Below are 27,593 nucleotides of genomic sequence, written 5' to 3'. Positions count from 1 at the left end.
ACGGCCCAGGCCACCTCTTGGGGCCAGCAAGCTTCCAGCACCACCTCTTCTGCTAGCACCGGCTGCACCCCGGCCACCCCTCCTGCCGAGATCGCTGTAGGACAATGGGGGGAGGACTTTGCTTTGGGGCCAGGACAACGTGAATTGCAGGAGACATGGGTCGATCAATTTCTCTTTCATCTAACATCTCTCCTGTATTCCTTTTTCTAGAACAAATACACTTTTCTTCAGGGAAATCCATTCTCTATAGTTCAGGCGGGACTGCCTTTCCTGCCCAACACCAAAGGGATGGGCACACAACCCGAGTGGCCAGCGCACAGCTTCTGTGGCAGGGTCCGGGCCAGGCACACGGCTGAGCCCAGGAGACCGAAGTCTTCCTTGGAGTCTCCTGCTGGAGCGGTTACCAGCAGGTCCCGGCTGCTGTTCTGCCCGACTTTGCCCGTTGTTCCTTCATGCCTTCCTCTGTCCGCACCTCCCCATGCGGCTGGGGTCCCCCCTTGGCTCTCTTCCAGCTGTGTGGGCCTTCTCCTCCTTGCACCTGCCACCCTGGCTTCTGCCTCTCGTGCCATTGTCCCAAGGCGGCCCCCGCGGAGCGGGGCACAGAGCAGGCAAGTTCCAGAACCGAGCTAGGGAAGCGCGTCCCCTCTCCAGCCCCTTCCCCAGAGGGTGAGGATGGTCATTCCCGGAGAACAGAGCATCTGGGGGAATGGAGGCAACGTCCTGGCTTATCTCATCTGTGACAGGGGCTTTCACCTTCTCACTGAAGCTGTTACCAGGCTGCCTTACAAGGAAAGAAGATCGAGTGAGACCAGGAAAGGAGATATTTCAGTCCCAGGCAAGAGAAATGGTCATCCCCTCCAGCTGAGGTCAAGTGGGAGATGTGTGGGCAGGGGTCAGGGTGGACGCTCAGCACCAGGCAGGGACAGCTGGGGGCTGAAAGGAAATAGACAGCAAGACACAGACCCAGAGACAACTTCCTGGGGGCCTGGGTCCTGCCAACCCCAGTGACGACGGCAGAGAGGACTGTGGCGCGTCCACGTGGCTTTGGGGCGCGGGGGCAGCCGGTGTCCAGCTCACAGCGGGCAGCAGTGTGGCAGCATAACTGATGTCTCTGCATGCGCAGGAGGCTACAAAGGCACAGTTTGGCCTCAAAGTTGTGGCTCTTAAAAACGTGTATCTTGGGCCTTCTTGATGGCGCAGGCGGTTGAGCGCTGCACTGTGAAGCTGTCCGCAGCCTCTGCAGTGCGGTTTGATCCCGGCCGGCCGGCGAGGGTCCCACAAGGCGCGGCAGACCTCTCCTGTCTTGCCCGCTGCTCCCCTCAGCAGTGTATTTCGCCAGTCCGCCTGTTCTGCTCCCCGCTCTGTCTCTGGTGGATGCTCTCACCCTCCGAGCATGTGGACTGTACACCCCAGTATAAATAAATACTTGTATAAATAAATAGATCTTGTATAAAAAATGTGCATCTTCATGTTTCCATGAAGACGAGAGACTGCGTGTCTGTCATCAAAAGTGACAGTGGCTTCCTTTTTGTTCTCAATAACGGAATGATTAGCGCTTCGCCATTCTCCAGAGGTAAGGTTTAGCTCTTCAGAGGGGATTCTGACATTCTACTGTATTTTATTATAGAGGAAGGGCTGGATTTTAATCACCGGTTTTACCTTCAGAGGCATCTAGCTTAAATTTATAATTGTCTAATTGTCGTTTCCCGGTGTCATTATGCCTTCTGAGAGAGAGAGGATGACATCTCGCATTAAGCCCACGATTTACTCCATCCTAATCTTTCCCTGTAAATGACTCATTATGTAAATGTACTGCTCCAATTCAGTCCCATCAGCCCCCAGCCCCCACCACCTCCCTAACCCGTCAGTAATATCCACAGAAAAAGACATTTTGATAAACAACTCGAGGCCTCTTCTCCTCCAAGTTCCTCCCTGTCTTTCATCTCCAAATTGACCTTTATATTCATTGGAAAATGAAACCCAAATGAACAGATTTGATCATTTCCTTCGCACACAATGGGACCAAAGGGAGGCCCTCCTGACTCCTGCATGATCTGATTCTTGGCAAAAAGAGCTTTTCTTCCCATCTGTACCCACCAGAGTCACAGACGATTAGTCAATGTGCTGCCCCAGGTGTATCCAAACAAAGAAAACACATCGAATCCAGCCCTGCAGGTAAACACCGAAGATTAACCAGCCCATCCAAAGGGTCTGGCCCAGCTCACGCCACATCAGTCACGTGGTGCTCTTTTCTGGTCCATGATAAAATAGATAAAACTTGTATATTTCAGGATTTTCCTGATGCAAAGTGTTTGTGGCTCCAGACATGCAGCTACTGTAAGGTGAATCTCTAAGAAACGCCTCCAGTAACTGTGCTGGGTGTTCAGATAAATTACAGAGGCAGGAGTCAATTTTCTACCTGGAGAAAAATACCCAGCTGCATTTCAGAAGGAGTAAAGGTCACGTCACATTGACAGAAAATCTTTGTGGCTATTAAGACTAGCGTGGACAAAGAGAGTTAAATATAGTTACACAGTGTGAACTACAGATAACATTTATGTGTTTGACATCAACACATAAAGTCTGAAGATCTAAGACGTGTGAGAGAAAAATTTGCGTGCACAGAATCTAAATTCCTAACAAGAACATCCGCGGTTGATATAGAGTTGCTGAGGTGAGACATTGTACACCTGCAACCTATACAGCATTGTAAACTAATGTTACCTCAATGACCTACATGGAGAGCAACAGGTGTGGCTTGTTGAGGGGGTGGGGAAGAGGAGACCTCGTGCACTGTTGGTGGGAAGTCAGATGGTCCCACAACAGCCTGGAGGTTTCTCAAAATATTAAAAATAGATCTGCCATATGATCTGGCAATTCCACTCTTTGTAGTCAAAGAATACAAAACACTAATTTTCAGGGATATCTGTACTCGTATGTTCAAGCAGCACTATTGACAATAGGCGAACATGGGAACAACCAATGGAGATGTGTAGGTTAAGCTATGGTCCACATACACAGTGGAATACTACGCAGCTATGAAAAGGATGAAATCTTAATTTTGCCATTTGGCGGGCTCCAATACAGACGGAGCTGGAGGAAGGATGCTAAGTGAAGTCAGTCAGAAGGAAAAAGACAAATACTGGATGTTTTCGCTCAGCTGTAGGCGACAGAGAAACAAAACAGACAAAACAAAACCAATCTGCCTGCAGACCTGAGGCACGCGGGGGAGGGCCCAGCGGGCTGTGGTGGAGGATGGTGGGGACCTTGGTGGTAGGTGGGGTGTGGACACACTTCTGGAGAGGTGGGAACCTGTACCCCCAGATTATGTACAGTGTTGTAAACTACGGTTATCTCAATAAAAATAATTATTTTAATAGACTATATCATTAAAAAAATCTACAGAGAATTTGAAAAATAAAACCACAGAGCAGAGGCAGAAAAAACAAACCCAGGGACTGGGCAGGGCAGGGGGTTCGTGGCGTCTGCTTTTAAAACCCTGCAGAAATGTTAGCTCTTCAAAGCATGACGTACAGTCCTTGATAAGAACTGAAATGGCAAACAGGAAAACCAGTCAACAACGTGAACCAAGAGAGAGACGAGACCAGTAGCCAGGAAGCAAGAAAACTGTAGGGAACTAGAATACTGCGGGGAAAATGGAGAGGCTCAAGTTTCTGTTCTGCCCTTCCGCTGCCAGCTGGCGCGGTGGTCTCCACGCCTCCGGGGCGGCACTGGGTGCTGGGTCAAGAGGTGCGGGTGCGGGGTGCGTACACCCAGGGTTATGGATGCCTGGGCCCCGGGAGCACGGGACGTGCGCATATGTAAGTGCAGGCACCTGGGCCCAGGAGGCACCAGGAGAAAGGGGCTGCTCAGCTGGGGTGGGGGGGTCCCTCTGAGGCTAGGGGCTCAGTTTCTGAGCTCAGGTAGGGGTTCTGTCTCCGGATTCAGCATTAAAGGCCTATAAAATGATACCGAGGGCTCCAGAATTCTCTTGTCTTCTGTGAGAATGGAGGATGAACCTGCCGGCCTGGGATGGCTGCACAGCGCATGCTCAGCCCCACTGGTCAAGAAATTCTTCCTAAATTAGGTATTTCCCCCTTCAGAGTAACAGATTAAAAATGCTGATGATTCCTTCCCCTCCCCTTCACTCCGGGCCGCACACTGTTGGAGTTGTAAACTGCTGTAACTTTTGGGGGCAGAAATCCCTCAATAATTAAGATGTGTGCATCATCTGACCAGGCAATTCTATTTCTAGCCATTCAGGCTACAGAAATGCTTGCCCAGATATACACATTATATAATACCCAGCAGATCACTGTCAGGACTTGATAAAGTGTTAGGTAACATTTGTCTATCAGTAGAAGTTAAATTAAAAACATCTATTTAGATCCACCTGTTCTGCTCCCCACTCTCTCCAGTGAGTCCTCTCACCCCCTGTACCTCTCGCCTGCACCCCAGCTCTTGTATGCATAAATAAATAAATCTTTAAAAAAATCTATTTAAAAGACTACTAGTAGGGCCTCCCCGGTGGCGCAGCAGTTGAGCACTTGGTTGTGAAGCTGCCTGCTGCCTCCGTGGCGTTGGTTCAATCCCAGGCTGCTCCCCGGCCACCGGAGGAGGGTCCCACATGGCGCGCAGACCTCTCCTGCCGCCCGCTGCTCCCCTCAGCAGTGTACTTCGGTCCTTCTGCCTGCTCTGCTCCCCGCTCTGGCTCTGGTGAATTCTCTCACCCTCCCGCGCTTCTGACTGTGCCCAGTGCATGTATAAACAAAACAAACAAACAAATAAAAATAAATAAACATGCCTCTATAAAAAAAAAAATAAAAAAAAATAAAAGACTACTATGTAGTTAGTACTTTAAGAGGATGCCATGCACAGCCCCAGGGTAGTTTATCTGAGAGTCTTAGGTGGAAATGCTGCAGGACTTCATGAACGCCACAGATGCCTGCAAATGTACAAACACGGATATACACACAGAACAAATCGACAAGGGTAACAAATTGCTAACAGTAATTTTCCCTGAGCATTTTTGCTCTCTATAGTACATTCATATTTGTCTTTTTTTTTTTTTAAGATTTTTATTCATACAAGCACTGGGGTGCAGGCCGGGGGCACGGGAGGGTGAGCGGATTCACTAGAGACAGAGTGGGGAGCAGAACAGGCCAGAAGGGCCGAAACACACTGCTGAGGGGAGCAGCGGGTGAGACAGGAGAGGTCTGCCACGCCATGTGGGTATCTCCCTGGCGGGCCGGGATCGAACCTGCGCTGCAGAGGCCGCGGACAGCTTCACAACGCTGTGCTCAACCCACTGAGCTACCAGGGAGGCCCAACATTCCTATTTTAATTTTTTGTAACAAACATGTAAGGTATCAAGACCAAAATAAAAACAGAACCAAACCTAAAAAAAAAAACAAAACCCAACAATAGGAACTAGAAAAACAAATCAGCAAACAGAACACAAAAGGTGCCGAGTATCTTACTTTGCCAGTTAGGAGCTGCGGGCATATGTTTTGAATTTTCTATTGTTTTAATTATAGCAAGATTTGGAAGGAGGATAGATTCATTGAAACAGCGCTGGACTGAGAAAGGCCCATTTCAAAAGGGAGTCACGTGGCTGGAAGGAAGCGCCCCACCTGGCTGGTGTCTGTGCTGGAGCCGGTTTCTGATGACTTCACAGGGTGACCGGGTTGTGGGTGGGGGAGCTGGCAGGGCCAGTGGAGCAAGAGCCACTTGACACCTCCAGTTCCGAGTCCCTGGGCCTCCTGTGGGGCCTGAGATGACCCCGAGCAGACAATACCCAGAGTCCCGAGCACTGGCCAGCCCCGGAGAGAGCAAGATCTGAGGGGCCTCCTCGACAATCACGTCCTCTTTTTCTGAGTCACGGAAAAGTGGAGGCTAATCAACCACAGGAACAGCCCAAATGCTCCCCCCTGCAGCAAGCTGGCCGGCAGCCTGGCCAGGAAGTCCCCCGCCCCCGGGAGTGTGACGGTCACATCCTGACCAGCCCAGGCCCAGGGCAGCGCACGGGGGCTGTGGGCAGACGTCACGGGGGAGTCAGGGCTCTGAGTCAGCGCCTTACACTAGCAGCACATGGACAGATACTGAACAAGTGAGAAAATGGAGTAGCAGAGGAGCCTGCCCCCCAGGTCACATCCCCGATCCAGCGGCATGTGGCCTGTGCTGCCCCCCTGGGCATGCCCCCCTTGGGCATGTGGCCTGTGCTGCCCCCCTGCATGGAGCCACCTGCGTGCCGGGCTCTCTCCGGATCACAGTCCTGCATAGTGTCAGGGTGACATGTGGGCCCTGGGTCACGATGAGCTGGGCACAAATCCTGGCCTCAAGGCCTCAGAAACTGGCTGTCAGCCTCGAGGCGACTTGGAGGCTCACCCTGCACAGCCTGGTAACATCGTGCCTCCCCCAGGGGGTGGCTGGAGAGCCTCAAGAGACAACCCTACTGGGCACCTGGTCCACAGGTAGGGAGCAGTGAGGGGGAAAGCGGCCACTGGCTGGCCCTGCACACCCGGTGCTTTGTCTGGAGCACACGAGGCCGCACCTCTGCCTTGAGAACCAAAATGGCATTCAGGGCCTGCACCTGTGTCTCCCACCTTGCTGCTCCCAGCTCCCGCGCCCAGGGCCCCACCCCAGCCGGCCCTCTGAGTCACCCCTCAAAGCCGCTCGCTGCTCCTGGCAGCACTACAGCTCCCTCCCTGGCTCTCCTGGTTGCTGCTGCTCCCACATCATGTGCTTGGGGTGCCCCAGGCAGCCCCCGCCTTTCAGCTGCAGCCACTCCTGGTTTGAGCTCTTACTCCATCAGAGTAGTGATGAAAGGTCTGTTTGTCCAACTACCTGTTAGCCCGAGGGCAGGAGTCATGACTGACTGTTCCCTGTTATGCCATGGGGTGCAAACTGAGCTCCTCGGGGCACCCCAGTGCCCAGCATGGCCCCAGCCCCCCAGCCAACCACGCATTCCCCTGAATGCAAGGAAGCTCCTTCGACAGTGCCTGGTGCGTGCTTGGAGCGAGGCTTCCAGAAACAGTGCACTCGCCCCCGCGCCCCGCCCCGAGCCGGGCACAGCCACCTACCTGGCCCCCAGAGCGTGACGCACTGCTGCTCGTGGGTCTGGCAGACGCCGTTGTAGCAGTAGCCGTCCAGGCCCTGGCACGCGTGGCCGTCGTGCAGGTACACGTTGGCCGGGCAGTGGGGGCTGGCCCCCGTGCAGAACTCCGGGAGGTCACAGGAGTTGCTGGCGCCCCGGCAGGCTGTCCCAGCGGGCTTCAGCTGCAAGGAGAGGGTGTCATGGCGGGCCTGATGGGGCGGGGCGGCCGGTCTCAGCGGCACCCTGGGGCGCTCATTAAATTAACAGGGACTCGCTCTGGGCTCCGGGTCTCCACTCCAGTCTGGGTGGGGGTGGGGGCTGCCTCTCTTCACGTTCCTGCAACATTAGGGCTTTCTGAGCAGCAGACAAGAGGGCGCCCCGCACCTCACCAGGAGGGGCAGCGGAGTGAGCCTGGGAGCACGACTCTTAGGAAAAGATGTCGGGTTTAAGAGGGAGATTTAGGGCGTCAGCATTCGTGGGCAGGGTGACTAGAGGAATCCCGGGGACACAATCCCAACAGCGGTTTCACAGTTTCTGGGCTTGCCTCCGGCCCCAGAGCTGGGCATCCGCCTGCGGGACTTTGCGGGGGAGGCGGAGAAATGAGGCCCATCTGACCAGAGGGGCTTGTCTGGGCGCTCCACACCCCATCCCGGGCTTCCTTCCCTGCCTGCTCCCCAAGGCAATGAAGCCAGACACCCACGCCTTCTGGAAGGTCTGAGCTGACAGGAACTGTTTAAAAGCCACGGGGGGAGAGGGGAGCACTCCGGGCACAGCCACGGAGCCACCCCCTGATGTCCGGGGTCACCTGGAGGGGAGCCCAGTCCTGCTCCCTTCACTCCTGCTCAGTCCCTGGCACCACCCGCTTCTGCAAGTCGCTGGGGCCAGATTCTTTTCATTCCCCCTCCGGGTCATCCCAGCAAGGGCAGGGAGGGCATCTTAGAGCTGAGCGTGGAGCACCGCCATGCGCAACTCCGTGCACGAGAGGCGGCCAGAGGGGTTCCCCCGGTCGGGATGCCGAGATCACTTGCTTAATTAAAGAGGAAATAAGACTCGGCCCTTGGAGCCTCCGAATCGTGAGCTCAGGCTTCTCCTGTCCGGGCTCGGCTCTGAATAACGAGGCCCACCGCGGAGCTGCCCAGACCGGGCAGGCGTGGCGGCAGAATGGCCGAAGGTTCAAATCACCCGGCCGCACCTCCCCAGGAGCACGTCAGGCTCAACGTGCTCAGAGTCCCTGCAACAACACACAGCGCCCCAGCAGACAGCCGTTCTTGGGGGTCAGCAGCGGTGCCAAGCGTGACACTGTGCGAAGGGGACCTGGGCTCCACTCGCCCCGGCACGGGGACAGGGGACGGGCCCAAAGCTGCCACCAGCAGCCCAGCGGGATCGTTTCCTGTCAAGTTTGGGTTTTGATTCAGTTCCTTTCTATCCCACCCATAAATGATCACAGATACCAGCAATTAAATGGGAGGGTCACCCCCAGTTGTGACATGGGGGGTCGCTGATACCACGAATGTGATGAGGGGCTAGGCTCCCGCAAGGGGTTGGGGCGGCCGCTCCCCAGCTCGCCCCCCTGGGCGTGGGGCCGCCTCACGGCGCCCGGGGGCTCACCCGGCAGTCCTCGCAGCACAGCCCGTGCGCGCACACGGCGTCCGGCTTCAGGGTGCAGGTGGTGGCGTTGCAGCAGCGGTTGGTGCATTCCTGGAGAGGGAACGGGACCATGGGGCAGGGCCGGGCGGCTGCTGCCCACGGAACACAGAAGCGACTGCAAAGGGGGAGGCCGGAGCCGAGGGCTGGCTCTGGAGCCGAAACCAGCCCGAGGCGCAACTTCCTCCGCTAGAAAGCAAAGCCTCTGTAGGTGCCATGAGCTGCCTGGGGTCCCGGGCGCATCAGAAGCACCGAGTGGCTTTCATGAAGGGGTCGGGGGCAGGCAGGCTGGCCAGGGGGCCATTCAACTCAGTGGGACTGGGGCTTTCTGTAGGGGAATCTCCTGCTACTGCAGGTCATATTGCAAGAATCGTAGCAGAAGCATCGACTTATTTAAAAATAGAGAGGCAGCCCTACTCTACTCTTAAAGCCTGTCTCATTCTAGAGCACTCCGGCAGGAAATGAAGTTTGAGCCATTGTTCCCCGCAACCCAACCAAATCTGGGTCAAGGAGGCCTGGCCTGGCACGGGTGGCTCTGACCTGGTGAGGAAAGAACAAGAGGCCAGAAGGAGGCCCCTGGGCTGTGCCTGTGGACTGCAAGGGATTTAACCAGGGGGAGCAAACCCTGGATGTCTTGTCCCCTCTGAATAACAGTGAGGAAGGAAATGAACTCCTTCATTATGCTGTGCTTCAGAAGTACCCACTTTTTCTTTTTCTTTTGTTTTTAAAGATTTATTTTTTATTTATTTATACAAGTACTGGGGTACAGGCCAGAGGCGCGGGAGGGTGAGAGGATTCACCAGAGACAGAGCAGGGAGCAGAACAGGCAGATTGACGAAGTACACTGCTGAGGGGAGCAGCGGGCGAGGCAGGAAAGGTCTGCCGCGCCATGTGGGACCCTCGCCGGCCGGCAGGGAATCGAACCAACGCTGCAGAGGCTGCGGACAGCTTCACAGTGCGGCACTCAACCTGCTGCACCACCGGGGAGGCCCTACCCACTTTTTCTAACAAAACAACATTGATCCCCTTTGTCTAGCTCTCTAGCAGAGGCCGATGCCTGCCCATCTAGAGCGCTTATAGAATCTTGTGCTTGAGAACTTTCAGTACTTGGAGTTGAGACACTTTAGAAGAAATTGAATTATAAGAAGGAAGAGTTTGCAGGCTCTCCTGTACTGATTGATCAGTGACCTTTTATTCTATCCACTGCGTGTGTTGCATTTACATACTGTGGGCTAGAGTGAAGCCAACCATATACTCGATTTTAACAGCTTCATAGTTTACTCCTGACAACCACCTTTCATAAATTTTTCACTAGTATCCTAAATGCAATTTGTAAAATGTTATCAGGGATCAGACTGATGACGTATAGCGAACCTGGAAATCGGAACTGGATCCACATAAAACTCTGTGTGATGCTCTCATTTCGCGCTAAGCATTTGTTGCTATTGTACATACATCCAGTGTTATTGCACTTCAACTTTGTTTAAGGACTTTATATACATCCGGAGCGTATAAGATAAACATAAGATAAAGCTGCCAACTAGAAGTCATTGCTGTAACTTTCATGACAGTAAGGGTTCCTAACTCATGTTTCCAATCCTAAAAGTGTAGGAAGTTGTTTTGTTTCAAAGGATCCCTTAACTGCCACCGTCTGATGCCATCAAAGGCCAGCCGCGTCCTCCTGCTCATTAGGGTCTCAACGGCTCTGGGGATGACACATCGCCCAAGGTACAGGTCTGGAATGCCTACTTAAACCAACTGTCCTACAACTGGGTCCCAAGACCCTTTAAGAACCACCTCCTCACCCTGCTAAGTCACTAAATAATATAAGCATCAACTCAAAGGGAAATGCAGCCAAGTAGGGTGGCTTTGACTTCAAAGGGGATTGATAATGTGAGAAAGATAACTAAGTTTAAAGAATATTTGCAAGCTACTGGCATCCTATTGACTTTAAACAAGGAGATAAGGCGACTTTCCCAAGGCTGTGAGCTGGAAGAATGAGTGGGTTGTCAGCCTATCCTTATGGTTGATGTAAATCCAATGCCCTGTACGGAGGCCTTCAGTAGTCGCCTGCCGTTTTCTTCTGCAGGACTGTATTTATCAGAGGAGACAAATTCTTCCTCTGCTGATACATCTATCATTTTAGTACTCGATAGAGAAGTTCAACAGAGCCAATGAAGTCTCCACAGTAGAGAGAATAATGAAGCCATTAGAGAATTCTCTGCAAATGCCCTAATTGTCATTCTCTTGCTGTAGGTAGTAGACATAGATTCTTAATCACTGTGAGCTGGGATAAGATGATAATGCATCTTCTTGAAAATAGTGGAGATTATTTCTGGGAGCAAGGGAGCAGAGCTGGCTGCAGCATGAGCTGGAGAAGTTGCTCTGACCCTGTTCAGATCCTGATGTGGGGCTGCACACGACCCCTCTGGGGGTCCAGGGAGCAGCACTATGAACAGTCCCAGGGCCTGGGCCAGGGTCAAAGAGCTCCAATTGGCAGGTCTGATGAAAAGTCTTGGTTGAGGTAGTTTGGAAATTGGAAATGAGCTGACATATGACTAGGTTTAGTTTGAAGTTGGACCTTGAAAAATAAACCAAACCCCCTAAAAAGTAAGGTGAAAGGCGAAGCTGTGACTTTGGAAGATTTCTTGGGAGAAAGAACTTTCATCCAAGTTCTCTAAGGAGAATGAGAGTTCCCTATAAATACCAAGAACTTATCCTATGAAATAACCCTAACCGCAGAAATAAAAAAGCTGGGAATTACATGCCAGTAGAATTTGGCTCTACATGAGGAAGCATTTTATCTGATCCAAGCTGCCCTGCAATGTGATGTGTGGGCTGGAGACAATGAGCATGCTGTCCCAGTCGGGTGTCTCCAAGGAGGAGATACGATGAGAGCATCACAACATCGGAGCTGGATGGAGTTCAGACACTGGGGCCTTTGCTGACATGATGGTAGTGGTGATGATGGTGGTGGTGATGCTGGTGGTAGCAGCAGAGATGGTGCTCATGGTGGAGGTAGAGATGCTAACAGCGGTCGTGTTAATAGTGATGATGGGTGGATGGAGAAGCAGGCGATGCTGCTGGTGCATGGCAAATAGGACTGCTAAGGTAGTCATTCCCAGCCTGAGAAGTCATGGTTTCTGAAGAGCTGTTTATTTTAATTTATTCAGTAATTGTAGTGAACAATTACAAAGAGTTCAAAGAGAAACCATTTTAAGTCAACTGGGTCCCTCCTGGGAGATACGGGTAATTTAAATTGATTTTGTTTTTTCCCCTCAAGTAATTAATAGAACTTCCAAGGAATTCTCCCTCTGCTTTGCCCCTCTGAGGATAGTAGTGATGTTTAAAGTTTTCCTCCTCTAATCTTTGGAGGAGTTTCTGCAACATCACACGCAGGACTGGTTCCAGGGCAGCAACATTCCGTGCTGGACATGAGCGGATCGAAATGCTGTGGACGGAGCCGTTACCACTGACACGCACCAGTTTGGCAAAGGCACCGACCACTCGATAAAAGCGTCTCTACCACCACCTCCAGGCTTATTCACACCCAGCATTTCTGCAGAGACGGTCAGACCAAGATCAGGATCACGTGACCCTGCTGGCATGAACCTCAGAGACTTGGGAGTGGGATTTGATGAACATTCTAGAAGCTGCTGTTTGATGAACACAGGAGTTTGAGGGGTAACCCAGAGTCTCAGCACAATTTTCCTTCCACCCAGACACCCCTTTCAACACAGCCCCCCGCCCAGCCCCGCTCTCCCTGAACCCTCATCAGCCTGTCTGTGAGCTTAGCTGGCCGGCTGTGAACGTGTCTACCTGCTCAGCCGGCAGGAGCTCCGGGGAGGGAATCCCACAGCAGATCGCCTGCGGGACCCACTGCTGCTTTGACTTCTAGACACAGCCTCCCCCGAGCTTTGAGGGGACACTGGTGTTCCCAGGAGGGCGCCCTGTGTCCTCCTCCTGCCTTTCCTTCTCAAGATTATTCAGCATTGACAAAGGGACTGTTATCATTTTATGCTGATTAACTTTATCTTGGGCCCTGCAGAAACAAGAAAATTTCCTGACATTGCCTGGAAAGAGGGTTAAATAAGCCCTTTGCTGGATAAAATGTTCCCTGCTCTTGCTTATTACCTCTGAAAGCTAACAAGCAGAGAGCGGCAGCCGCCTGCCTCTGGCCCTGCATACAGAGGAGGCTGCAGGCACCAGCAGAATTTCAACTGGGCAGGAAGTGCTTGGTCAAAAATGAATGCTGCTTATTCAAATTCCCCTCTGGTCCTCTCTTATAAAGAGAGAGAAATGGTGCTTATTAGCCATTTGGAGACAGCACCCCAAGGCTTGCTTCTCTGTCAGACTCCAAGCTTAAGGCCTTGACATTGTTCGTGGCCTCATCTCGCCCAGCACCGGTGTCCTTCAGGGAAGATGATTCTTTATCTCTTTCAGGACTGGAACCACTTACTTCTTGCAAGAGTTAAAATCCAAGAAGGCCGCCTTGACTCGGGATGCTTCGAGGTGGCCATCTTGAATTTTCTGTCCTGAATTTTCTAGCATTTTCAGTCTGCTCCCCACCTCCTCCAGGATCCCCCTTCTTTAACAACCAAGAGGAGGAGGTTGGGCCTCGCTGGTGGCGCAAGGGGTTAAGACGCAACCTGTGAAGCTGTTGGCAGCCTCTGCAGCACGAGTTCCATCCCCGGCCAGGGAGCTACCCACATGGCACGGCAGACCTCTCCTGTCTCCCCGCTGCTCCCCTCAGCAGTGGATTTCAGGTCTGCCTGTTTTCCCCCGCTCTGTCTCTGGTGAATCCTCTCACCCCCCCCCCACATTTCTGGGCTGTACCCCAGTTCTTGCATGCATAAATAAATCTTAAAAAAAAGAAAGACCGGGAGGCACACGCTCCAGGAAAGGCCGCTCACCTCCGGCTCGCCGCAGTCACACTCCTCTCCTTCCTCCACGTAGCCGTTCCCACACTGCTGGCCCCCGAACGGCTGCTTCACCTCGGGCAGGTTGAACAGGCACATGCCCACGCCCTTCTCCAGGCTGGCCTCCAGGTCCTCCCTGCTGCAGCTGCTGAACACCATGGGGAACGGGAACCTGTGGGCGAGCACCGCCGTCAGCCGCGCACCCCGCGCGCTGGCCCGGAGCCCCAGCAGCCCCGTCCTGACACCCTCCCTGGCGCCGCCAGCACGGCCCACCAGGAAGAAAAACCCCGTGCTCATCTTTGATGGTTTTTAAATCAACACCTTTAGACAGTCTCCTCACAGCCATCATCAGTCGCTGTGTGCGCATCTGCAGGCTCTGCAGCTGTCCCGCGAGCACGCGGTGGCCTCCATGGACGCTCAGGAGAAAATTTACAAGAGGAGCGAGTGGATCAGGCCGGGGCTTGTGGTTCTGAGGACGCGGCCCCCTCCGAGGGCAGGGCTGACCGGCGCGGCGATGGGATCTGTGGGGGCCCCCCCGCCGTCCCCCGAGCACAGCGCTGAGAGGACGGAGCGCCCCCCCACCATGACCCCCGCGGGCCCAGCTCTCCCCTTGAAATGCCAGGGCCATAGGGACGCGGGGGAGCAGGGCAACTTCCCTGCAGCATTCAGGCGCCCCCCCCGCCCCCCACGGACTAGAGGGGCTCAGCCCTGTCCTGGTGGGCCTGCCGCTAACTCCTGGCCGTGGGAGCTGAACAGAGCAGGTGTGGTGTGGTCACTCCTGGCTAACGGGCTCTGGCGGCAGTGACCTCCAGAAGACGCTCCTTCTCCGTCCTTTCTATGCCCTGCTGCCCGCTGAGCTCAGGGCGCTGCGGGGTCCTAGGAGAGCGGGCGCCCGGCACTCACTGGGCCCTGACCTGCTGCCGGGGGCCGGGGGAGCCAGGTGCCCTCTGGAAGAGCGACACACCCCTGCGGAGTAAGCCTCTGAGGCCGGGTCCGTCTCCCACAGCAGCCAGCGCCAACCTGCACCCGGGCGTATCACAAGCTCTGTGACCAACGCCCTCGCCCGCGTCTTGAGGCACAAGGACTGTAAGGGCCGCGCCAGAAGCCCAGGCACACTCCATCCCGGGCAGGCGTGGGGCTGGCCCTGCAGCTCACCCAAGCGCCCTGTCCCCCGCACATGTGTCCAGGATGACACCACCAGCTCCCGCTCAGGGGCGGAGCCAAGGACAACTCGTGAGGAGTCCCGGTCACGCTGGCACCGCCAGGGGCTATGCTGGCACTGTTCTGAGATGGTGCTGAGTCCACGGCCAACCTGGTAACACCCACCCACCCCCTGAGTGTTTTCTATCAACCTCAGGCTAGTTTCCCTGGAGTATAATTCTTATCTACAAATTAATAAGTCAGTCCTGCTCTTGGATGCAATGACAATAAAGCATAAAAATCTTTGTAACTCTCCAGATGGATGGATTATTCTTGCCCTCAAAATGATGTTGAGTAGCTCCAAAGGACCAGCCCGCAAGAAACACTGTCCACTGAGCGGGGCTTTGTGCCGAGAAGACGCTGGGACACAGGGAATTGAGTGCTTTTGTCTCTTGCAAAGAAATAAGCTTCGTATATTAGCAGTAAATAATCAAGACACAGACAATGGAAGAAAACAACGTAAAAAAAAAGACAGAGCTGGACCTGCCCCCCAGGGAGGGTTTTGCTCCAACTCGTGCCTTTGGGGGGGGGGGCAGATCTGGGAGATGAAGACCATCCTCCCTTAGGGATAAGGAAGGGGGTGTGGTCACCAAGTCCTATCAGTTCTTCCTGGGAAGGAAGTGACTTTCAGAGAACTTAGCAGTTAATTAGGATAGACAATAGGATGTGTTCAGGCCTGAGTCGAGCTTGGAGTAACTGGGTTGAGAGGTGCCTGCTGGGAGCAGGTGGGAGTCACCCGGCTTTCCCAGGGCATCTATTTGTGCGCAAAAATAAGAAATGCGAAGAAGATGCAGCACAGGCCACCCTCCCTGCTCGCGGGGATTCTCGACTGAGGTTTCCTTTTCCAAGAAGGGCCCAATCAGCACACAGCCCCTTGAAAACCCTGGGTGATTTTTGGGCTATCCTTCCACCGCTGTCTGTCTACCTGTCTCTTAAAGCCAAATTCACATCACGCATGGATGTGCACGTCTCCGCAGGACGCAGCAGATGGGCTGAGTCGGCAACGCCGTTCATCAAGGTGCCAGGTGCTGCTGGCTGGGGGCACAGGACGCTTCTCCACAGAGCCAGCTCCTGCCACGCTCCAAATCTGAAACAGGGTCGTCTGCCTTTCTGCTCCCCCGCCCCCCCACCACCGCAGAGCTCCCCTCTGGCTTGCCGGCCTTCCTCCCCAGGCACTGAACTGGACCAGAGTCGCCCCGACATCCACGGTCCTGCGTGGTCCCCTGATCAGTCGTTGAGAAAGACAAGCCTCCTCCAGGCTCCAGCGAACTCACCGCAATGTGCATTTTTAAAGTGTCATCTATCACCCCCGCTGTCAGGACAGCAGCTAATTGAATTGACAGATAGCAAGACAGACCTGCGCACAGCAACGCGAGGGAGAACTATTCTGAAAAGCAGCCTTTCACTCTTACTTTCCCTTGGCACAGGAATGCTCGACAGTGATTATACCTCCGACCCAGAAAAAAACTGCTGCTTTCAGCTCCGGGCAGAGGATTTGTCTCGGACACTGCGCCGGGGTGACCGTGGCTCCTGCTTAGCGGTGACCTGTTTTATTCGACACAACCGCCTGTCCTCTAATATTTAGTACCCACGACACCGGGGGCAGTTACCATGTGAATGCAAGGGTAGAATAAAAGGGGGGTGAAACAGACAGCTGGCGGTTCGGGAAAACTAAACCAAACCTCTTTTCCAAAGAGGATGCCACCTTTAGCCCCTGCCAGAAAGGTTGGGGGCGCAACGATGCAGCAGCCACGCGCGGCCAACTGAAACATTATCAGGGCTTACTCAGACTCTGACAACTCTGCAGTCAGAAACTTCTTTTTTTTTTTTTTGGAGGAGCCTATGGTGTGTTCCCCACTGTATTCTTGGGGTGAATCATACTAAGCTAACTTATCAACCTTGGCAGGAGAAGTCGGGAGTTATCTGCCTTGCAAAAGCTCTCTGGGAATTATCCAGAGACAACTTATTGGAAATTGGGCAGTCCGGGAAGGAGCTGGAACCACGCTGAATCCACGGGAGCTGCAGGTCACTCTGGGCCCCTCCCTGGAACTTGGGTGCCTCAGTAATGACCAGGCATGCACGCAGTGCCAAGGGGTCCCGATTTCCAGACGCCAAGCTCTGGGGTGACATGGGCCTGCCTGCTGATGGAAGGAAGGACATGGAAGTGGCCAGAGGAGGAAGGATCAAACAGCCAGGGCAGCTGCTGGGAAGAGCCCGCAGCTGACAAACTGCAGGGCAGTAAAGTCAGCATCGCAGGAAATCAGGGACTGGACGTCTTCCAGATTTCTGCTAAAATCGATTGAAAAAAAAAAAAAGAAAGAAAACCTCACATCTCCCACTGCTGATAAATGATCAGACGGTAAAGGGATAACTGGTTTTGGAAAAGATGTTGCTGACATTCTGCTTCCCACTAATTTCTTTTGCAGACTAAAATGGAGTTCTATTTTCTCCTGACAACCCAGGTGACAGCTTCAGGCGGCTGGGGTCTCCGCTCCCCGGCCCGCGGCACAGGAGGTGGGGAAGAGCCGAAATCGGAACGAGGCCTGAGTCTGCCATCTACGAAAACCAAAGCTCGGTTTTTACGCAGAGCCTTGGTGACAGTGATGACCACCACAGCCTGGCGGGGAGGGCCGCCGGGCTTCAAACAAAAACTGTGAGTCTGGTTAATTTCAAGGCAATGGGAGATGCTAATTGCCCATATTTATGTGAAAAGCTGTGGGTTCCTTTTTTTCACTCAGAGTTGGCGCTCTGGCGATTTCAGTGACTGACGGCCAGGACGCGGTCCGTTCCAGTGCTTATGAAATTTCCAAAGCGGTGCAGAATCTATTGTAACTGTGGCCTGCATGCTGCAGTCTTTAAACTGTAAAACCACAAGTACAAGTGGGTTTGAGAGGAAGATGATTTGGGAAGGCAAAGGAATGGCCCAGGTGTTAGACATGATCCCTCGACTTCACACATCCCTGAGTGTTAGACAAGCCAACAGAGCCCGCCCTGCTCTGGGAAGGCTGCTTTTCTCTCGCAAAACCTCAATGAGGACTTGGGGCATTGATAGCCAACCCAAGCACCCACAAACTGACACAAAGCTGTTGCTCAGAAACCTGGTACGTGCCATGCCCCTGGGGAGGTTTCAGTTCCTGGAAGCTTTTTCTAAATGCCTTTCCCAAAACTCATGTCACCTGTCATGGGGGCAGCCAGCTCATTATCTTGTTCTTCCACAGCCAATGCCAACTGGGCATCCATCCACCCACCCACCCACCCACCCATCCATCCATCCATCCATCCATTCTCCTAACCATTCACCATCCATCCATCTATCCATCCATTTGCCCTTTTAGTCAAGAGGTATTTGCTGTGCATCAAACATGGTCCGAGGCATTGGGGATTCAACAAAGAACAAAACAGACAAAAACCCTTATTTACTGGAGCTTCAAGTTGGTCCTTTGGGACACTACTGGCTGGGGAGAGACCCAGAATGACTTCTACTCTCAAGCGGCAGGCGTCACAGGCCGCGAGCCCCAGGGTGAAGAGGAAGCCATGAGTGTGGGGTGGGGGCCGGGGAGGGATTGGCAGGATTTCAGCTGTAATGTTTTCACACATGTTCTACCACAAATAAAATGCTGGATTAACGAGCAATGGCAGGAAATAATTCTCTGCTGTTGTAACAAAACTTGAAGGAGGTTTGTAGAACTAAATGGGGCAGCTTTCCTGCTACCACGAGTCACACAGGGACTCTGCTCTGTCTTGAGCAGCCTTCACTCTCCACACAAAGTCCAGACACGGCCGTGGCTCCCTCTGTGTGGCAGACACACTGGGGGGCAGATGCAAGCCTGCCCTGTCTCATCGCAGCTTCAGCCCAGACCCAGCCAGGCCTCAGCCTCAGCCCCAGTCCTAGCCTCAGCCCCAGCCCCAGCCTTGCCGAGTGGAGCCGGCTCCACGGCGCTTCTTAAAGGCTGTAGTTGGAAGCTGAGAGCTTTTTTTCTCTAACATGCTTTTCTCTTCTCTCTAGGTTTAACGGCTGCTGCAATCTTTTATTTGGGGTAACGCGAAGGTGGAGAGGCAGAGGCCCGGCTCTGGTGATTGAATTTATGACCTGGGGCTTCCACTTGGGCAGTTTGGACAACACAGGCAGCTTCTCTGAGCTCTGGCTCTTCTAGTTTTAAAACAGGCACGATGAGACCCGCCGCCTACTGACTCCTGAAGTCAGACACCCCGAATGCAACCGCCAGGGTCAGAGTCAAGTTTGCCTAAGTGCATTTCCCTCAAGACGGGCCCTCACGGAGCCGTTCCCCGGCAGCCCATCTCCCTGGCTGCCTCCTCAGTCCATGGCCAGTGTGAGACCGGGCAGCCCCCTGTGCCCACGGGCAGAGGCCTGAGTACCCCAGCTCTGCCCTGATGGGGGGAGAGCCTCCAGCCCCAGAGGCAGGAGCCAGTGATAGGGAGAGGGCGTCAGAGCGTGCGCCGTGTGGATGCACCTGCCTGAACTGCAGACAAGACTCTCCCCGCCAGCTCACGTCCCGATGAGAACGTCTGGACGCGGCTAAATGGCTAAATTACTCCGGCTGGATCATTAAATTGTTTCCCGCCAGTCGGGTTTTAATCTTACTAGAGTTCCTCACAGGAACCTTGTTTTTTTTTTTTTTTTCTTCCTTCAAGATTTCCCCTTTTCCTTTACACTTGGAAAAAGGAAGGGAAGATTTTCTCAAACTTTTCACCGAGAAAATAATTGCCCTCAGGGCCCGGGCGAGGGCCCGCCTCGCAGCTACGTCCTCCTGGCCCCTGCGCAGCCGCCTTCCAACCTGCTCCTTTGCATGTGCTGTTTTCCAGTCTGTCCTCCCCACTGGGATGCAAGTTTTGGGAGGGCAGAAATGCCCCCTCTGTTGAGGCCCTCAGGGAGCCTCCAGGCTGGGGGGCTGGGGAGCAGGTCACAGGCCCGGCTGCCTCCTCCCCTGAGTGGGATCCAGGCTTCCCACTCTCTTTTTAACAGAAAACTCTCTGCTAACAAAGAAGGAAGGGGTGAGTCATTTTTTGAGTGCGAACACGGCTTTGTGCCTCCTCTAGGAAGGGACATTGACTATTATGCTGACGATTCAGTCCCCAAAATATTCACATGACTTTTCGTCCCCCCATAAATATGGCTCGTGACCCAACGCTCCAAGCAGCTTATTATCAGAGACTCACTGGCATGAGAATCCCCAGAAGTGGGGCTTGCCAAAGGGTCATTTCCAAGACAGGCCTCGTGAGCTCTCCAGACATAAAGCACACGCTCCTGCACTCGGAGACCCGCAGCCGGGAAGGCCAGGCTGTCAGGAGCCCCTGGCAGGGGCCAGCACAGCAGGGACACCAGGCTTGGAGCGCCCCAGTCCGTGCCAGTGTTCTCTGACTGTTTTCAGAGTTTGGCTTCTGGACTGTTTTGATAAAGAATAAACAAGATCTGTCAGAGGATGCACTTTTCCCTTGAAACCATCTGCGATTCTTTTTGATGCCGTGAGAGCTTAAGACCTTCAAAGCAGCCTCTGCTTCATCTCTTTGCAAGTCACCTCTGGGGCTCAGACTTAGTAACATTTTCACGTTACTCAACCTGAGTCGACGTGGGGGGACCTCAGGGGAGGTGGGGGTGTGGGGGTGGGCCAGCTGAGCGCGAGCCCCTCACAGAGGCTGAGGCACTGCCCAGTGACCACTCTGTGGCCGCCTGTCCTCAGCGGCCATGAGCAGGAATTCTGAAAAGGCCTCTAACGTTTCTATAGTTCCGCGTCCCAGGGCGCTAAATAATGGAAACAACACAGCTGTGTATCTGTGGAGTGATTTACAATGTACAAAGAACATGATCTCATTTATCCACTCTCCCGCTCTCATGGGGACCCGATGAGGTAAGAGAGCCACCATGTTGAGATAATACTGGAGATTAAAAACAGCCTGGGAACTCCAAGCGTGATGGACGACGGAGGGCTCACTGGCCAGCTCGACCTCCCCCTCGCTGTGGGCTTTTGTGATTAATTCATCCATTTGCTTAGGAAGTTTCTTTCCATCTGAGAAAATTAAAAACACCACTCTCTGGGCAGGAATCTGGGATCATAAAGGAGAACCAAATAGAAACGATTTCTACAAAAGCACAAGCTCAGCAAAAGAGGAAACTTAGAAATTGCTAATAAGGTACAAATAAATCAAGTAAAGATTATTAGCCAACCCCTGGTAAGAAAGAAAAAAGGCTTTTAAAATGATTTGCTAAGCTCCTAACAATACCATTTCTGCCTATGATTTTCAAATATCTCCAGGGTAGTTTGGCTGGGGTCCTCACGAACAGCTGTGAAGACGTCCCTACAAGAAATGGTGTAGGGGACCAGAAACTGCTTTGCCATCACGCCTCACAAGCATGTGGTTCCTGAAGCTGTAGGGGCCATGCCTTCCTCACAATAAGCAGAGGCCAAAAATAGTTTGGTATGTGAGTAAGTGTGATGGGTAGAGGGATGGGTGGAGCAGTGACTAGATGGAAGGATGGGGCTGGAAGTCACACCGCGACTGCCCCCTTGCCAGCAAGTCCTCCAGCAGCCCGGTCTCTGGGCAGCCTGTTAGCACTTGCTTCTTACTCCCAATGTCTCCTTTCAGCAAGGCCAGAGCGTGGGCTTGTCCAGGGACAGCCAAGGACACCGTAAGCGCCAGGTTGTTCTCAAGGTGTACAAATGAAGATGGTCTTTTAACAAGGACATGACTCCTTCCTACTGAACATCTTCGCATTAGCACAACCTTCTAGTTGGGATGGGCCCTTGGGGGTATCAGAACACACGAGAATCTCTAATTACTCTGACTTGCATCAGCATCTGCCTCATTTGAACGCTCCAGCAATGAAGCTGTCTTCCTTTTTTACCGGGTGAGCCAAACCTAGTTTTAGAAAGTCATCCAATAAGGAGGAACAACATAATTCACTGAATCAGAAAAGTCATTTAAACCTCTTAAGAACTGAGAAGGTGGTGTGCATAAGATGTGCCCTCGGGCCAACCACCCCCAAGGGAGGCCATGCCCCCACCTGGTGCCCCCTGAAGGCATGTGCCTCATTTACCCTCACACCCCCTCGCCCGTTTTCACCGGGTCCTCGGGTGACCCTGGGTCCATAGGCTCAAATTAAAAGCAAGTGCTGGGGGCGTGGGACCACTTTCTAAACCAAGACAGCACCCCCCTCTACCACTTCTCGGGGAGGGCGGTGCTCATGCCTGGGACTCACCCACAGTGTCACGGTGCACTGGGCTCCCTCTCACTACATGGGAAGGAACTTCCTTCTGGAAGCTTCCATGGGTGTTCTGGTCAGAAATCCCAGGACCTTTGTGCCCAGCTGCTTCCTGGTATGCGATTCATGCTGAGCGCTCTCTACAAGCCTGCACGACGCCAGTACTTGCCCGGTGGAGGGGTTCATGATGCATCCCCCTTTGTCGGCCGCCATCTTGCAGGTGCAGCCCCGCTCCAGTGTGTCGTGGTTCATCCCAAAGTTGTGGCCCAGCTCATGCGCCAGCGTCACTGCCGCGCCCAGGGGGCTGTCTGAGTGGTCCTCCAATAAAACACAAGGGCACAAATGTACAGCTCGCCTCTCTTCAGCCTTATGTCCCCAGCCCCCGCCGCCCATATTTCTTTCATCAACATTTGCCCGGATGCTGCTCCTCATAAAGAACTGACAGAGCCTCATCAAGCTTTCAAAAAGGATTCAACGTGTTCTATTAAACCAGTTTGGGGACCTCCTGCAATCTCTTGGAAAACACCTCTCTGTAGAATGGATCGAGAGGCTCATCCTCCTGGGGGACCAGGACCCTTCGGCATGGACCGAGGGGCTGCTCATGGAAACCCTTGGGCTTCTTAATCAGACCTGAGCAGCTGCTTCCGAGCCTGCCTCTTCCTGTCTACTTGTCAGAGAAGGACGCGTGAGAAGTCCACACTAACTCACAGCAAAGGCTGACCCTCTGGAGACGCAGTGACTGCGGACTGTCACCCAGCCGCACCGCGGTCTTGCTGGCCTTTAGTTCTGTCGTGCAGACTTTAGAGATGGATGGCGGTGTCCTGAGTCTCTGAGTCTGCTGCTGGGGTCCCTTCTGCCTGTGGCTTGGTTTTAGCAGGCGAGGTCTTCAGCGGCGCGCAACGCCGGCCACCCTGGCTTAGAGGAGGGCATGGCGCACAGAGAATCTCGGAAACTGATCAAGGATATATAGTCACGTCACTTTAGCAAACTAAAATCAACTAATTAATGAGTGGGATTGGCAGAAATCATGCCCACGAATGGCACAGCCGGGTAGCAGGGGCACGTGAGTCGGCTCCTGCTCCAGGGAGGGGGAAGAGGTTTCCAGGCAACAGCGACGCTGTGTTGTAGGGCAAGTGTTGCTCTTCTTACACACTCTCTTGGAAAAGGTGTTTTTATCCAAGATCCCAGGTGGTGGGCGGTGGCATTTACAGCTACAGCGGCCTCTCTCACCATTCCTCAGTCTAAGCAAAGAATGGCGTGTCAAGGAGCCACGTTCTTCTTAGAATAGATGAAATTCCTTATAAGTTGCTTTGTTTAGATTCTACAGTTTCCTGTTGTAGGAAGCTTCACAAATCTGTTTCAGGAAATCAATTCTCAAGAATAACACACGTTGGTGAAGAATGCAGTCCTTGTAAGAACGTGGGGCACAGCTTTAGCAAGCTCTGGCACAGAAGACAAGGAATTCATCCTTAAAAAAAGACTCCACATCTGATGCTTTTTTGTCACTGAGTCTCTTGGTTTTGTTTTTAATTGGCGGGTTGTTTTACATTCTTTCACGCCTAGGTGATTGCAAACAGAATGTCTCTTAAGAGATCCTGATAAACAGTTTATATTTGTAATCAGGAAAAAAACTGCTTCTTTATTCATGGGTTATCCTCAAGCCAAGCCCGCTGGAGTCCAGCTAGATAAAGCCATGAGTGTAAGTTACTGCTAAAGTTCATGATGTGCTCCGTCTTGAAAGAATAGAGACATTTTTCATTTGATGAGACGCCTGACTTCGTGATTCCCTTCCTCTTAGGGTCTTGAGTTCTCCCATGAGGCGCTGCCACCTGGCACCCCAAGGAGGCAACCTGAGAGACATGACAGGAGCAAGACAACCCTGGAGCCGTAGAGTTGGTCGAGACATTTCCTTGTTTATCTCACAAATTTCATAGAAATTGAGGTGCTGTGGCTTTTTCATCCTACTAGCTGCTCCTTTTACATGTGGAACGAACAGAGAATGTGCTGGAGGATGACCTTACAGGTCCTGTGTTGGTGAAACATATTTCCTGTTGGTTAATTTTGGTCTTGCTCAGGTCTTATGGCAGAATACATATTTGCTCATATTTCCCATATTCCTCTTGGTCCATTTTCTTTAAATGAGGTTGCTCTGCATACTTTCAAGGAAAGAATCTTGATAAAATACTTGTAGGGAATCAGAATAAGAGGCGGGAGCTGAGGTCGTCTTGCTGCATGCTTAGACCGCGTACAGAGACAGAACCTGTCATTTGTATGAAGAATCCAGTTTCAGGCCTCAAGAATAGTGATGCCAATTTGAAGTGGCCTGGTCAGTAGCAACTGGCCATGGGAACATGAAACAAAAATACTCCCTCTTAAGACTGTATAGACTGCTCTGTAAACATAGAGTTGGGGTCTGATTGAAATGAACCGGGCACTGATGAGAACTCAACTTTGCAGTGATTTCTTAGGGGGACAGCCCATCCAAGGCTGCTTGTAGGTTCACAGAAAGCCAGAAGTCAGCCCATTCAGGTCAGAAATCCCAGGAGCGGGCGCAACCACTGTCCAGCCTATCCAGCTTCTATATTTACTGCTAAAGGATCAACATTGCCCAAAGAACAGAATGTTGGGTGGTGGAGCTGCTCTAAGATTGGGCATAATGTATGGGCATGGAGAGAGGAAACACTGGTCGAACAGAGCTCCTTCTGCCCTTCAAGACAAACGGCATATTCCTTGACGTTCACTTGATGGGTGTGGAGGAGTTCACGGTTTCTTGAAAGGACAGGGTTCTGTTAAAGGGATGGTGGAATGAGCTCTGAGGACCCCCCGTGTGGGGGCCGGTGCCAGGGGTGCACTACATTTCCAGAGTAGAGGCAGCAGGGGTGAAAACCTTGCCTTTAGTGATCTGGCGGAGTGGAGGGGGGGTTGCCTGTTGGGGCGCCTATCAAAACTCCCTCCCTCCGAAATTCATAAGCAATGAGTCCCAACTAGTCTTCCCATTTTATTTCCTTTTCCAAACATGTATAGCCCATATGTGATTCAATTATTCTTGTAAAGTAATAAACTCAGGTCTCTGCCTTCCAAGAATAAGGTTATTATAAAGACAAATTGGACACTGGCTAGGAGGAATGTGAACCGTCGGCGGTGGCAAGAGTTAAAAACCTCAGACTTTTGGCCGCTGGGCCTGGAGGCAGAAGCATCGGGAAACTGTCGTAATGGGGATGCTTGGTGAGATTCTGGTCCCATCCCAGGGTACCCAGAAGGAGGGCAACCCCGGTGCCCTGGCTCCTCAGCGCTGCGAGGAGTTCCTGGACCGGGAGGCTTTGACCGGAGCCTCCATGGAAACTTTGCTCCATGAAGAGGACAGACAGGCCTCTGTGGGGCTCCTTCCATACTCACCTTCCTGTGTGGTCTTGATGTATTCTATACACAGTCCCGAGAGCACTGTGGGCTAGGCAGGGTCACAGAGCTAGAAGGGGAGGCTTAAGTGTAGCCTGTATCAGAGAAATGGACAGGGTTCCACAGTCCCAGGGAAGTAGCCACACTCCGAGGCGGGGAGTTGGGTTGGGACCTGTGGTCCGCTCTGGGGCTCTGGCTTCCTTACCATGACAATGCCCCCCGACTGCTCCGCGGTGCACATGCTCATGATGGGCGCCATGCCGATGGTGGTCCCCTGGAAATACACGCCGCTGGAAAGCAAAGACAGGACTGTCTCAGGAGGATCTGGGAAGAAGACATGCTCTCACACTTGAAATTCTCTTGGACATTCCTCGACTCTGCAAGTAAGAAAATGCTGAGGGCATGTGGACCCGCGTGTTCAGCTCTAGTTCCTTTAAGATTTACTTTCCAGTTGCGGAATGGTTCCACGACCCTTTCAGATCTTTATTTTCAAGACTCAGACAACCGCCAGTCATACTTCTGTGTTTGTAGGTTGTGTTCCTGCCTGGTTTCTAATGGACTGGAGGAAGCTGCTCCTTTTAAACACGGTCTGCTGCTGGAGGGGCTGAGAGCATCACAGAGAATCACTGTTAACTAACGAAATGCACTAGATGGTTTACTAGATTTTGTTTGTAGCTGTCTTTTGCTTTCCTGTGTAACATACCATGAGGCCAGAAGCCCAAACTCCTTCAAAATGTCCTGCCAATGTAGCTTGAAAAAGTGAAGCTGGCAGAAAAATGACTGTTGCTCTGAAGCCAGCTGAGTGGAAGTAAGTGCCTACAAAGCCTTGGCATCCTGGCAGGAAGCTTCTGGAAGGGGACCTCATGGCTTAGGTACAGGCTTTCTCCTACAGGGAATCTTAAAATCTGATCAGAGTCTAAGGACCTCAAGGCTTATTTAATGCAAGGGCTGTTAATTCCAACCTCATGCATTAAAAACGGAACTTGTGGGCATCTGCTCAGAGGACATGACGCCATCAACTCAACAATGACACGCTCTCCCGTGGCCATGGCAGCACTACGTACAACAGTGAGGACAGGGGACAAAGCAAGAGGCCGCTATTTAAGGACTGATCAGGAAGATGTGGTCCATCCACACCACAGAACACAGTCATAAGGAGACACAAGGTTGTCATTTATGAGGCATGCTGTGTGGGAAATGCTGTGTGATAATGATAAAGAAATACTGGGCATTTATATACACAGTGGATGATTTGACAAAGCAAAATACTTCTAAAAACTAGCAGACGATGGAGAAGTGAGGTTCCTGAGGTTAAGAGCAGCGGGGAGGGAGGAAAAGGTCGGAGGGCATAAGGGAGAGTGATGGGGGAAAAAAGAAAGAAAAACATGCAACACTGCATTGTCGAATCTCCTTGCAGGGAAATACGTGTGTACATGTTTCCCTGGTGCGTGCTCACATAGAGTTTATGTATGTTATTTGATAACTTAGCCATTCTGGCAGTGATCAGTTGGACAAGGCGTGTGTGTGTATGTGCGGACGATGTTCTGTCCATCCACCCATCATCTGCTCATTTCATCGCACTCACGGCCGGCCGGGGGATTGCAGGCTTTATATTTATATCTATAGACACCATTTTAACAGATACACTTATACTTGTGTATAAATAATAAGGTCCTAGAAGAGGCTAATTTATTTCCAGATGTTCAAGTTGGACAGACTCCATTTGGGAAAAAAACCAAAACAAAACACTCTGACTCTACTTTTAGCAGCTCAGGATTAATCAATGCATAAAATATGAGGCGACCACAAGTATCCACGGCGGGCAAACCTGTGAAAATGGCCAAAGTAAATGATCAGGGAATTTGAACAGCCTGTTTGCACGTGGGCATTTTCTAAAGAGAGAAGGGGGAGGGCTTTTTTTTTTTTTTTAACTTTTCATAAATGTTGAATAAACTAGACTGGCTCGCCAGAGAAAAGTGTCTTTGACCCTGTAGTTTTCAGTTCAGGGAAATACCCGAGAAGCAGAGAATAACGGTGCAAACAGGTGATGGTGGAGCCGCTGTCACTTTAAAAAACATCTCCACGCTGACTTGGATTACTATAGGGCTTTTTCTTTTAA

General features: G+C 52.4%; 1 protein-coding gene across 1 annotated transcript in view; it reads right to left on the bottom strand.

Moving 5' to 3' along the window:
- The window catches only part of ADAM12 (ADAM metallopeptidase domain 12), a gene marked incomplete at both ends in the record, with an annotated part of 118,630 nt that overhangs the window by 29,647 nt on the left and 61,390 nt on the right, over nt 1–27,593 (bottom strand). The window contains 5 exons of the mRNA XM_084244528.1: nt 7,083–7,278; nt 8,705–8,794; nt 13,654–13,831; nt 22,248–22,396; nt 25,680–25,764. Coding sequence (XP_084100654.1) covers nt 7,083–7,278; nt 8,705–8,794; nt 13,654–13,831; nt 22,248–22,396; nt 25,680–25,764 — 698 coding nt within the window. The remainder of the gene's footprint in view (nt 1–7,082; nt 7,279–8,704; nt 8,795–13,653; nt 13,832–22,247; nt 22,397–25,679; nt 25,765–27,593) is intronic.

Source organism: Talpa europaea (assembly GCF_964194135.1).
Source record: "Talpa europaea genome assembly, chromosome: 10".
Lineage (NCBI taxonomy): Eukaryota > Metazoa > Chordata > Mammalia > Eulipotyphla > Talpidae > Talpa > Talpa europaea.
The sequence above is the reverse complement of the archived record's forward strand: the minus strand, read 5'-3'. Positions and strand labels throughout refer to the sequence as shown.